The sequence below is a fragment of the Salminus brasiliensis genome, chromosome 24 (genome assembly GCF_030463535.1).
Source record: "Salminus brasiliensis chromosome 24, fSalBra1.hap2, whole genome shotgun sequence".
In the NCBI taxonomy this organism is placed as follows: domain Eukaryota; kingdom Metazoa; phylum Chordata; class Actinopteri; order Characiformes; family Bryconidae; genus Salminus; species Salminus brasiliensis.
In genome coordinates, this window is record NC_132901.1 from 15288650 (window position 1) to 15301252 (window position 12603).

Below are 12603 nucleotides of genomic sequence, written 5' to 3' on the forward strand. Positions count from 1 at the left end.
TGGATGTGGTGGTGTGCTTTCTCTCTTTTTAGTTGATAGATTATCCAACTCGAGGATGCAGTCCTATGCAGAAACACATTTTTTAGGTCAATTGTCTAGCTGAAAGTAAGTAAACACACAAAATTACATGTTTCCAAACATTCTATTTATTTGTTGTGAAAATAACACTGGAACTTTTGACTTTTTTTATGTGTGAGAATAGTCGGGTGCATTAATCTTTGTCTGATACTTCTTTGTAACAAGCTCCTATGAGTTTCAGTTTCAGCTGTTAGCTAGTTAGCATTGTTAGCCGCATTTGCCAGGTATTAAATGTATTTTTTCTGGAGGAGAAGCGTTCACCCAAAACTTTACATCACTTAGCTCTAAGTGAAGAAGATGTATCTATTCCAGATGTTAGGCAAAGTCTGTCACTCAAACAGTTTGGTGCATTATACACATTTACAGCATTTACAGACCTGTCTGGGGGACTGTTGCTAATTCTGCATCCAACATTACCCCCTTCATGTGTAATAATTCCCCATTTTGGTATTTTTATTTATTTATTTTGTTTTGTTTCCCACACTACAAGCATCAAGCCACCTTATTGGAAAAAAGGGTAGCCAGACTTTTGCCTTCAACTAATTAACTAATTCAAATGCCGCACAGACTCTCATCCAGTCCGGTTAGATGGAATTAGAGATGTAAGAAATAATATAAACACACAGCCATCCTTAAACCTCCATTAAAAAAACACGAGAAGCACCATGAGCGATATGTTTAAGCAGCATTTATTAGAATGTTTTTGAAGAGCTTGTAACATGTAACATGTTTAGGGCATTCAGTGCAAGCTGTGCTTTCATGAGCTCGTAACTAAATCAACGTCTCCAGCCAACATGAGCAATAAAGAACAGTCAACAGAGCAATACGTAAATGTTATTGTGTAAATTAAAAATGAATGATGTCAAATCAATCAATTTAAGAGATTAGAAAAGAACATTCACAACAAAAGACATGGGAAGCAGTCAGTAACAGATCAATAGTCAGGTGTGCTCTTCTCTACAACTGCCTTCGAAATTTATTCAGTGAAAGTAAAGTCAGTTGAAGTTCATTCAGTAAAGGGAGTTTGGAGTTCGGTTTTTTGCTTTGCTGCTGGAGAAAGCAAGCTGGTTAGTTTTATTGCGCTGATAAATGTGGGTTAAGGTTAAGGTTTTTGTTGGGGATATGAGTTACGAGCACAAAGAGATGATCTTTTCTCAGAAGAAGGCGCCGAAGAAGTTTCCATTCCCTCCTCTCTCCATCGTTGCGTTCACACAGAACGGCGGAGGAATCAGTGAACTCGGGTCCTTGATCCCCACAATGATGTTGAAGAAGCTGAAACACAAAACGACGCATTAAAGTTAAAGTCAGCAAAAATGTAGTAAAAAATAAATAAATAAATAAGTTATAAAATTATTAGGCATAGTGTGTATATATATATATATATATATATATATATATATATATATATATATATATATATATTTTTTTTTTTTTTTTTTTTTTTTTTTTTTTCCTTAAGTGTATAATATATATATATATATATATATATATATGTAACCGCCACTATACATACTCACTCATTTTTATTTTAATTATTTATTTATTACACAACGTCTAATTTTTGGTTGTTTTTCTATTTTTGACATAGTGTGAATCTAGTAGTTGGATGAATGGACCAATAGAAATGCTCCAAAATTACTTAATAGAAAATAACCACACGGGGGGACCTAGTGAATGACCTGCAGAAAGCTGGGACCAACATTACAAAGGCTACCGTCAGGGACTCAGATCTTGCAGTGCCAGACATGTTCCCCTGCTTAAGCCAGTACATATCCGGGCGCGTCTGAAGTTTGCTTGAAAGCATTTGGATGTTCCGGAAAAAAACATCCAGGATGAAACCAAAGTAGAACTCGTTGTGTTTGGAGGAGAGTGAATGCTGAGTTGCATCCAAAGAACACCATACCAACTGTGAAGCATGGGGGTGGCAACATCATGCTTTGGGGCTGTTTCTGTGCAAAGGGACTAGGACGACTGGTCCGTGTACATGAAAGAATTAATGGGGCCATGTATTGTGAGATTTTGAGGGCAAACCTCCTTCCATCAGCAAGGGCATTGAAGATGAAACGTGGCTGGGTCTAACAGCATGACAATGATCCCAAGCACACTGCCAGGGCAACAAAGGAGTGGCTTCGTAAGAAGCATTTCAAGGTCCTGGAGTGGCCTAGCCAGTCTCCAGATCTCAACCCCATAGAAAACCTTTGGAGGGAGTTGAAAGTCCGTGTTGCCCGCCGACAGCCCCAAAATATCACTGCTCTAGAGGAGATCTGCATGGAGGAATGGGCCAACATACCAGCAACGGTGTGTGCCAACCTTGTGAAGACTTACAGAAAACGTTTGACCTCTGTCATTGCCAACAAAGTATATATAACAAAGTATTGAGATGAACTTTTGTTATTGACCAAATACTTATTTTCCACCATTATTTGCAAATAAATTCTTTAAATATCAGACAATGTGATTTTCAGATTTTTTTTCTAATTTTGTCTCTCATAGTTGAGGTCTACCTATGATGTCAATTACAGGCTTCTCTCATCTTTTTTAAGAACTTGCACAATTGGTGACTGACTAAATACTTTTTTTCCCACTGTATGACCACCAAAACACCCTTTATACATACTCCATACATACACAATTATTTGTATTTTATTTATTTATTACACAACATCAAAATTGGACCTTCAGTAAAACTGTCAGCTAGAAACAGTAGTAGAAAAATATAGTAAGAAATTTGAGCACTACCAGGTTAAAACAGGCCTGTTTATCATGGTTATCAAGGCAGATGCTACATAAATCTATGTAAATCTACGTGATGATCTTGTCTTTGAGAACATTTATTGAGTTAAGTTATTCCAGGATAAAACCAAATGTTCATTCTCTCTATCTGTCTGACACAGGTTCTCACCTGGTGGATATCCAACCAGTACTTGGTGTGTGGAAAATGGAGGAAACCGGAAGGCAGCCAAACTCGGTAAACGTCAGAACATACTTGGCTATGGAGAGAAAGAGGGAAGGAAAAAAAAGAGGAGAGTTCGTTCATACACAGACATCAGTTTGTCCAGTTATACTCAACATGTCTTCTGAGCTCACGTTGAACAGACATTAAAGTGGTAATGTAAGCTAAGGCTTATGTAACTAACAAATGCTGGAAGCTTAGACACGACTAGTTAACATGGGTGCTAACAGCTTGCCTCCGTCATCACACTTTCGCCACAAACATGGACTACAGTAAGGGAGCTAAAAACTGTAGCAGTTATCCTGATGTGAGAATATTGCTGGTACTTCAGTCCATTGTGCTAGTGTGTCATACAGTGTCAGAATCCACATAAGCTGATCTGTTAGAGACTACTTAGCAACTCCATATGATTTGAAGTGAGTGTGTAGTGATTTAGGCATGTCTGCATGATACGCATTGGTGGGGGATAAGCTTCCATGACTTGTTTTTATCTACATTAGCCAAAGAACTGATCGACTACATTTAGGGTGAAGTGGGGATCTGGGTGAATGCACTGCACTAGTGTACAGTCCAGCAGGTATGTGTGTTTACTTTCACGCTCAGGATTCTCCCCGGCCCAGGTGTTGACCAGCAGCCCTTCACCAGGGGCAGATAAACTGCCAAGAACGACCTGCCCCAGCAGAGTGGCGTTGGCAGGGATTTCCAGCGGATGGAAGGTGTCTGTCAGCTCCTTCTTACTGCAAGTCTTGTTCTCATTGTTGATCATATACATCACGCCCTGGTGAGGGAAACACTGAGTGAGCACCAATGCGTCATCAACCTCACAAGGCTTTTTAAAAAAGGCCATATTTCTACATATTCCACATATTCCAACATTTGCATGACAATTTTTATATTATTTTAGAGTTACTATATGTACACCTGTAGCTCTTTTTTGATTGGTCCACTGTTGAAAATCAGTCTGGGAATATAGTCGCAAAATCTTGACTCTCCATTTTTTGTTGTTTTTCTATTTTTGACATAATGGGAATCTAGTAGTTTGACGAATGGACCAATAGAAATCCTCCAAAATGACTTAATAGCTTAAATCTTTTTACATTGTCTTCCATTAAAATGTTTTTTCTTCTCTATTTTGGCAAACAAGGTTTATACATGAAGTCTGTGTGGGCTTTTTATGGGCATACCAGATCAAAGTCTTGTTTTCTAAAATGAGGAAACGTCAGTTTTCTATGATATGGACCTCTAATGTTCCAGATCAGCATTTCGGCATTATTAATACCCCTCTTACTGCACAGTTCGCTCAGCTGAGGTAAGCAGGGGAAACACAAGAAACTTGATCTGGAGTTCTTGGTGAGTTTCTGGATGAGACCCAAATCCAGAACCCACCCCCCCCTCCCTCCTTTGCCAAGCAGAGATCGAGCAGAATTTAAACTAGAAGGAGAAGCTAGCTGGTGGGGGTGGTGGTGGGGTGCTAATTCTCATCACAAGAGGAGAGAGGAGTGATTTTATAGTCTGCAAAGTAATGCAGAGGAGGGGTTTGGGCATGGTCCTTTTCCCAAACCTTTACTGATTACATAACTTAACATAATATTTAATATGGGAAGTATCCATGTCACTAACATCCCATAGACATTGTTATGTCAGTCAGATACAAGAGGAAGTGAAATACCCCAAGACCTTCCGCAGACTTTCTCTCACTCTTCAGCTGACAGCTCAAATCTACTGGACATGTATTGTGTGTCTGTATGTTTTGTGATGTATGATCCTTTGTTTGGTTCCCCACCACATGATCGTTGTGTGTGTGTGTGTGTGTGTGTGTGTGTGTGTGTTACCTCTTTAAAAAGCAGCAGAATATCGCCATGGAAGGATTCGTTCTTGTATTGTCCGAGGTCTGTGACACGAATGCGCTGACCATCTGCATCGTAGACATATTTCCCATACGCAAAGAAATCACCGTTTGGAGTGGTCTGAGAGAGAGAGAGAATTTTGAATTATAGTGGCAAGCAAAAGTTTGGACATCCCAGTCTAAATTTCTGTATTACATACAAAATATGTATTTATTAGTGTATTTGTTTATTTTGGACAAATTCAAAGTGAAAAAAGGAAAAAAGCACCATGCAAAAGTTTGGGCACCTCAAGAACCTTTAGGCTCTCAGATAAAATTTAGATAAAGTTCTTGGTTAAGGGCTATGGCTTGTTCACAATATTGTTGGAAAACCTTGCCACAACAATCAGCAGCTATGGCCAGAAATATGTTGGTGTAGAATGCCATGATTTCTTTTTCATAATCCATAAGCCTGTGTTGCAGCCAGTGACACAAAGAACCTTTCACTGGTAGAGGGAAGAATGCATTAAATCGAACAGCAGCCAATTCTGGAAGCAACAGTCAAACTGTCAGTAAAAAAAAGCCTGAAGATTAAAAAAAGAGAGTGGCTTCTTCTGATCATCATTCAACTATTCAGAGTAACAGAAGTTTTCAGAGTTGAAATGATGTGAAGAGATTCTGTGTAACTCACCACTGTGAGCTGTCCTTCAAGCTCTGGAGGAGACTCTGCAAAAATAACGCACGTTTATCATATTTTATTTATTTTATTTACCAATATTATCCATTTATTAGAATCAGAACTGTTTTTATTGCCTACAAATCCCTAAACATTTACGTAATGTAAATGGCAGCTGGTGTTTTCAAACTGCAGAAAATTGGATTTTCTTATAACAGCAACTATAATAAATACAAAATACAAATAAAATACTAAATAAATAAATAATAAAATGTCATTAGGATTAACTGTGTGCACAGATTTATGCTTCTTAAAACATTGCTTTTCGACCAGCTGGACTAGAAAAGACTAGTCACTTTGTCTTTTCTAATACAATAAAGAAAACTAGAGGAGCAGCCGATATCAGAGCTGTGTACTGGCAAGTATGTTGTGACACTGTGAGCAAGGCGATACATTTTGATTTTTAAAAATCTGATTTTAGAAAAACTGTCATAGCATAAAACACCATCATGTGCATAAAAAGTAAAAGAAAGGTTGATTTTTTATGCAATCAGAACAGCAGAATCAACAGACAGACCATAACATTCAGGGCTTAAACACAACCAATCTTTACATGTAAACCATTTATTAAAAATATGTTTTTGAGGATTGATACAGTATTGCAAAATATCTTGATACTTCGATATAGTAACATCTCACACCCCTAGCCGATATCAGTCTTATATATATTTCATTATAAACTTTATAATGAGCTGCTTCTGGATGAAATTCTTCTACTTGGAGATGAATATCCAGTAGTAGACTATCGTGCTCAAACTACTCAAACACTCCTACGACATCACAAGAAGAGCAGCTAACGATATCATAACGATATCATTCTCTGATATCCCATTCAACATATCTGCAGATATCAACCTATCAGTCCCCATCCCCATTTAAACTGATACGCCATCAGTAAGCAGGTCAATACACTGTATACAGCTTTTTAGTGCTTCACACATGAGGAGGATGGCGGCTTTGAGCTTATTCTTTCGTACATATCCTGATAATTGAAGGCTAAAGTCAATCCTGCTTAATAAGACAAGAGTTAAGGGACTTTTTAAAATTTAATCATCTTCACTTAGGCCTTAAATTACTGCAATGAATATTAAGTAGAGTATTAGTATTTTTTATAGTTGTCATCCAATACCTGATGTGGTAAATCAGTGCTTAATGAGGTTAAATCAGATGAGCTGGCTGGAGGTATCCTCCTCATCCGATCTCAACTACTTTCTTGTTGGTATTTTTTTTACTGCATTGATGTTTACCTGCATCTGGTCTAATGTGAACTGTATCTGTATATATTCGGTATATTCTGTATTTTGTGTGTATTTTGTATTTATTTAATATAATTTTTATATAACTTTATTTTAATATGTTTAGTTTGTATATAGTTTTGTCCTCCTGTAGAGCATCAACCTGAGCCTCACCACAAGCATTTCAATGCATAAATGTCCTGACATGTTGTGCAAATGACAAATAAACCTGAAACTTGAAACTATATATATATATATATATATATATATATATATATATATATATATATATTCTGACTGGTTAAATAAATCAAAACAAATGACAGTTTAAATGCATAAGAAAAGATGCAGAAATCCCCATTAAAACACATTTATCCCTTTTTTTAATCATCCTTACACATACTTGCTTTTATCTCGTCAGTTACTTACTGCAGGGATGCGGAGGCTGAGGGTGATGAGTAGGATGTGGAGGGTGAGGAGGATGAGGATGATGAGAAGGATGTGGAGGGTGTGGAGGGTGAGGAGGGTGAGGAGGGTGAGGAGGGTGAGGTCTTTCTGTCAAGCAGCTTTCAGCCAAAAACCCCACCAGAGCGACCCATAGCAGGAAGTGCATGATTTCAGCCTGAGAGCTTCTCCCTTTGTTCTGTCTTTCTCTTCAGTCTCTTCAGTGGTGTGAGAGAGACATTCTTCCTTTCCCTCTTTATACGATGTCCTTGGTGGCCTGATTAATGACACACACTGTGACCAAACACCCACTTCCTTGTTTTCAATGTTCACACAAAGTCCATTCCAAACTCCAGATTCCAGCTTTTCTGTGTTTCCAGCTTTCAGCCACTCAGCAGTGCAGCATATACTGTATCTGCAACGTGCGTATAGTGTTCGATTGGGCTATTTCACTCCTAACTGGTGGTTGAATTTCATTTATGATATTATGATTTTACATGTTTATCTCTGTCCTTCTACTGCAGCAGTTAGTGTTTGTATCTGTGTGTGTTTCTGTGTGTGTGTGTAAGTTATGACTCAGTTTGGTAAGTGCTGTGTCATTCTCTGTTACGTAATACATTCTCATCTTTCAAGTTAAGGTAGTTGAGGAATTCATTTTTCCTATTCCAGTTTTCCACTGGTGCTTATAAATTTGGTGACTGTTCCCTTTCACTGAAGTCTTGCCAATAAAGCTGGAACACATCAGATTGTAATGCAGGAGTCAATCTGTGAGATCCAAACAGAAGCAAGCCAATCCAAAACCTCATTCCAGTGGAAACTAGAAGAGGAGTGCATAGGAATATAGAAACAGTGGCAGTGACTACAAAAAGAGTGGGTATGAAGGGGGTTAAATACAGGCAAACATTACTAACAATTACATGCAGATGGAAACAATACCCTGAAGCACCATAAACAGTGTAGAAAATCCACAAGTCAAGACCCGAAAGGCTATGATTTGAGCTACACAGCTAAACACTGGGGTATATAACAATGCAGCTAAGCACCATGTAAAAATGTGACACTGTGCATCGTGTTAAGAAGGCATTCTGTTAATTATGATATCTAATACTACAGCACACCGAACATTGCTCCAATCAGCACCCCACTCCTCCTGCCACCCGGCTCCTCTCTAGTCTCCTTAGTAGATGGCTTCTAGCTCCAGCTGTAATTTCCACCTCATTTAAACCACAGGCCAAACATCAGCACCCCATCCAACTAGGACTGCCAGCCAGCCGACCATCCTGCCGGCCCTGAAGATCTGTGAACAGGATGTACTTATAACTCATAACTTATAACTTATGCGAGAAAAGCACAAGGCTCAGATGGTGTTTCACCATCTTGTCTGAAGGTCGGTGCTGACCAACTTGCTCCTGTCTTCCCATGGATTTTACAAATGACTGGAGCTGTGTGAACCCTCCTGCTTCAAACACTCCTGAGGAAGGCCACCATCACTGGAGCAAACGAGTACAGACCCATCGCTCTGACCTCGTAGCCCGTAGCCTGTAGTCATTTGTTGGGACTGGTTGGTACACACATAGAGAACATCACAAACCCTCTGTTGGGCACCCTGCAGAGGCCTAAAGATATGTGGATCTGTGGATGAGGTCTACAGATCTGTGGATCTGTGGATGAGGATTACAGATCTGTGGATCTGTGGATGAGGATTACAGATCTGTGGGACTTCATCTTATTCTTCAACATCTTGAAACATTCTGAAATAAACTTTCCTAGCTCTGCATTCCTGCATCCACCTGTCAGTGGATTATCAGCTTCTTTCCAGGCAGAGAGCAGCAGGTGAGCACTCACACAATCAGACCAGAGTGCCACTTGGACAGGAGGTTGGGGACAGAACACTGCTCAGATAGGAGGCTGGAACCAGAGTGCCACTTGGCCAGGAGGCTAGGACCAGTAGGATCAATGGATGATGGAGGCAACAGCTGGAGGCTCTTTATGGGCAGAAGGGAGTTCATATATATACACCACTTTTGAGATTTTGAGGTTTCGCACCATCAGGCTTGTTTAAGCAGGTCACAGCACAGGCAGAGAAGATTCCCCAGGGGGCTGCACAGGGAGCCTGCACTGGAGCAGACTGGGATACCAGCGCTGGAGCATCTGTATAGGAGAGATCCCACACTGGGATGAAGCTCACAAGTAGGCATTCGCAAATTGCACTAAAAATAGCGATGAAGTGCCAAATCAGACTTCTTACAAAGCAACTTTCTTCTGAAAAGCAGTGCTAGAACATAATAAGGAGAAGCGTGAAGCTAAGCAATGTGGCTGAACCTGTTAATTAGAAACAAGCCAAGGACCTCCAGGTGTTCATTCATTCTTACCTTCTGTTATTTTTTAGACCTGCGTCAACTCACTACATCCTTTCGTGTCTGTGAGGTCACCTGAAGGTGCAGACTACATCATTTGTGCCTCATTATTATATTATAAGGGGCTATGTGGCCTTTTATAGGCACAAAGAAGTACATATTCTGACATTCTCCATCCATTTATTTAGCCACAATTCTTTAAATTAATCCAGACACTGGTTACTTAGAAATGTATCACTGGACAAGGACGAGCCTTGTTGTCCAGACCCTTTAGAGGGACCCTGGGTAGTTCCACATTCATCCTCTGACCATCCGCTGAAAATCACGAGAATACAGTAAAAACAGGAAGGAAAGGAAAAGGTCAGACCGCACATGAACTTGGGAGAAGGAAATGCACATGTTGGGCAAAAACATCGAGAAGTACAATGAATTTTAAAAATACACAGTTATGCTTGAATGCAGGTAAATATTTACTTACACATGAAAAAGATTATAGAATACAGTTTAAGTGATTGCCATCATTTCTTAGCAGTATACTATTTTAAATAATACATTTACTATATTATATAATAACTTCAGTAATAACTTTAGCTTAGTTCCAGAAAAAAGTATAGAAAGTGGTTCATTGAGCTGGCATTGCACATCTTCACAGCGGTCAAATAATTAGTATGAAAATGGTGAAATGCTAGATAGGTCCAGAAAGCTGGACAGAGCTGTAGATGATTCTAAAATAATTACAATTCTAAATGAAGTTATCAAATAATTAATATTCTAAATTATGTGCTTCTATAATTAATGTCTAAAAATATAGATTTGAAAAGAAAAAGTCAAAGAGGCCAAAACTGACATGTTGGTTACTGGAGGTGTTTGTGTGTGTTAGTGAAAGTCTGGGCTGGAATGGAGTGGAGTGAGTCACATGCATTAATGAGTGAAGTCAGTGTCATATGATGCTTTTGTGCTGTAGATCACCTGAGAGATTGTGGTGTGAGCTATCAGGGCTGCAGGTCACAGACACAGGGTACTGGGGTTTTACATCATACCATGTACTATATGGACAAAAGTATTGGGACACCTGCTCACTTACTTTTTCTTCCAAAATTTTTAAAAAGAGTTTATCCTGGCTTTAATACTGTTTACTGTTTACTGGCTTTCTACTAGATTTTGGAGCATTGCTGTGTGGATTTGGTTGCATTCAGCGACAAGAGGGTTAGAGCGGTTAGGATCATGGAAGATCAAAACCCACCTCATCCCAAAATTATATGTAGCTCTATCATTGCAGAGTACACAGTTCCACTGCTCCAGTCTCTCTCTCTCTCTCTATATATATATATATATATATATATATATATATATATATATATATATATAGAGAGAGAGAGAGAGAGAGAGAGAGAGAGGGTAAAATAATTATTGAACATGTCACCAATTTTTAAGTAAGTATATGGCTAAAAGAGCTATTGACATGAAATTCTCACCAGATGTCAACAACCCATAACCCATAACAACCCATCCAATCCGGAAATGCAAAGAAATCAAACCATAGATGTCTATGAATTAAGTTATGGGCAATAAAGAGAAATGACACATGGAAAAAGTACTGAACACACTACCTGAAATTGATTTAATACTTCATACAAAAGCCTTTGTTGCTGATGACAGCTTCAAGATGCCTCCTGTATGGAGAAACTAGTCGCACACATTGCTCAGGTGTGAGTCTGGCTCATTCTTCCACACAAACTCTCTACAAATCCTGAAGGGTCCATGAGCTCCTTCTACGAACTTTGAGCTTTAGTTCCTTCCATAGATTTTCAATTGGATTCAGGTCAGGTGATTGGCTGGGCCATTTTAGCAGCTTTATTTTCTTTCTCTGAAACCAACTGAGAGTTTCCTTGGCTGTGTGTTTGGGATCATTGCCTTACTCAGAATCACCCAAGGCTTGGTTTTAGAAGAAGTACTAGAAGATTCTGGAGTGGTCGCCTCACTTCAACCCCATAGTTGGCATCTTTGGTAGGATTTCTTTCTGATGGCAGATGCTGTAGTTTGACATCCACTGTGGCAGGAGTTAACTGTAGGTCCTGTAATGACATTTGAGGATTGTTGGAGGCTTCTTTACTCTAATCTTGTGTTCGGCTATTGGGCTGGACTTGCTCGGATGGCCTAACAGTTGAAATAGCTGGTTTCTAATTGTAATTTCAAAAAATAATTTCTATTAATTACATTTTACAATTGATTTTTTATAATAAATCAATGTTTAAATGTGTTAAAAAATTTACAACTGCATATTCATCCAAAAGTTGCAGGAAAATCTAAACTATACATAAAGGAGGGAGCGATTTGAAAAGTAGTCTTTGACTATAGCCTTCTTGTTAACATATATCTTTTGAACAGTTCAGGATGCTTTCAGGCTGTGTTGATGAAATCTACAGCTTCTGTGTTCAGAGCAATGGGTACTCCTGGACTAGGGGCTAGAGGATGGCTAACACAAACTGTGCATCATTAGAGCTGTACAATCTGTACTAAAAAGATGGAGCTAGAAAAGGGGTGGGGGGGTTCTAATACAGTGGAAGGTAGGTACAGGACATGGTATATTTCACACTATATATTGTTTAATAATGAATTGTATTTCCCCACTCATTTGTTTCTGGAATGTTTCTCAGTCACACTATTTCAATAACATGATCAGCTGGTTTCTAAAGCAGTAGATTATCTGATTTGAGGGCTGTGACCAACAGCAAGGCAAGGAGTTGACACATTTGGGGTCAAAACTGTCATTTTTATTGACTTTTATTGATCGAAAGCTGAAAAAGAGCATTACATCGCCGCCGTCCAATGAAAAACATGTATCCATTTTTTTCTGTTTATATTTTCTCCATGGTTTGAACATTGTATCTGCTCTGTACACTGTGTGAATAATTCTGGAAGAATGGACCAATAGAAATGCTCCTAAATTACTTCGAATAAACTCTTATGTTACA

The 12603-nt window shown here is 38.8% G+C and overlaps 1 protein-coding gene across 1 annotated transcript; it reads right to left on the reverse strand.

The window, feature by feature from the left end:
- Window positions 1–751: 751 nt before the first annotated feature.
- Window positions 752–7541, reverse strand: epdl1 (ependymin-like 1). Its single transcript, XM_072669861.1, has 6 exons — window positions 7257–7541; window positions 5548–5582; window positions 4864–4998; window positions 3623–3809; window positions 2981–3068; window positions 752–1350 (listed from the first exon to the last, which is right to left on the reverse strand). Exons 1-6 carry the CDS (start codon window positions 7438–7440, stop codon window positions 1233–1235), a joined length of 747 nt encoding a protein of 248 aa, XP_072525962.1. The 5' UTR covers window positions 7441–7541; the 3' UTR covers window positions 752–1232.
- Between the last annotated feature and the right edge of the window lie 5062 nt (window positions 7542–12603).

Bases quoted from the DNA above. Each gene is read 5' to 3' on its own strand.
- epdl1 (XM_072669861.1), bottom strand. From the start codon at position 7,440: ATGCACTTCCTGCTATGGGTCGCTCTGGTGGGGTTTTTGGCTGAAAGC. The intron at 4,999-5,547 runs GTGAGTTACACA...TCTCTCTCTCAG, and splicing joins TTGAAGGACAGCTCACAGTG to ACCACTCCAAACGGTGATTT. The intron at 3,069-3,622 runs GTAAACACACAT...TTCTCTCCATAG, and splicing joins GGAGAATCCTGAGCGTGAAA to CCAAGTATGTTCTGACGTTT.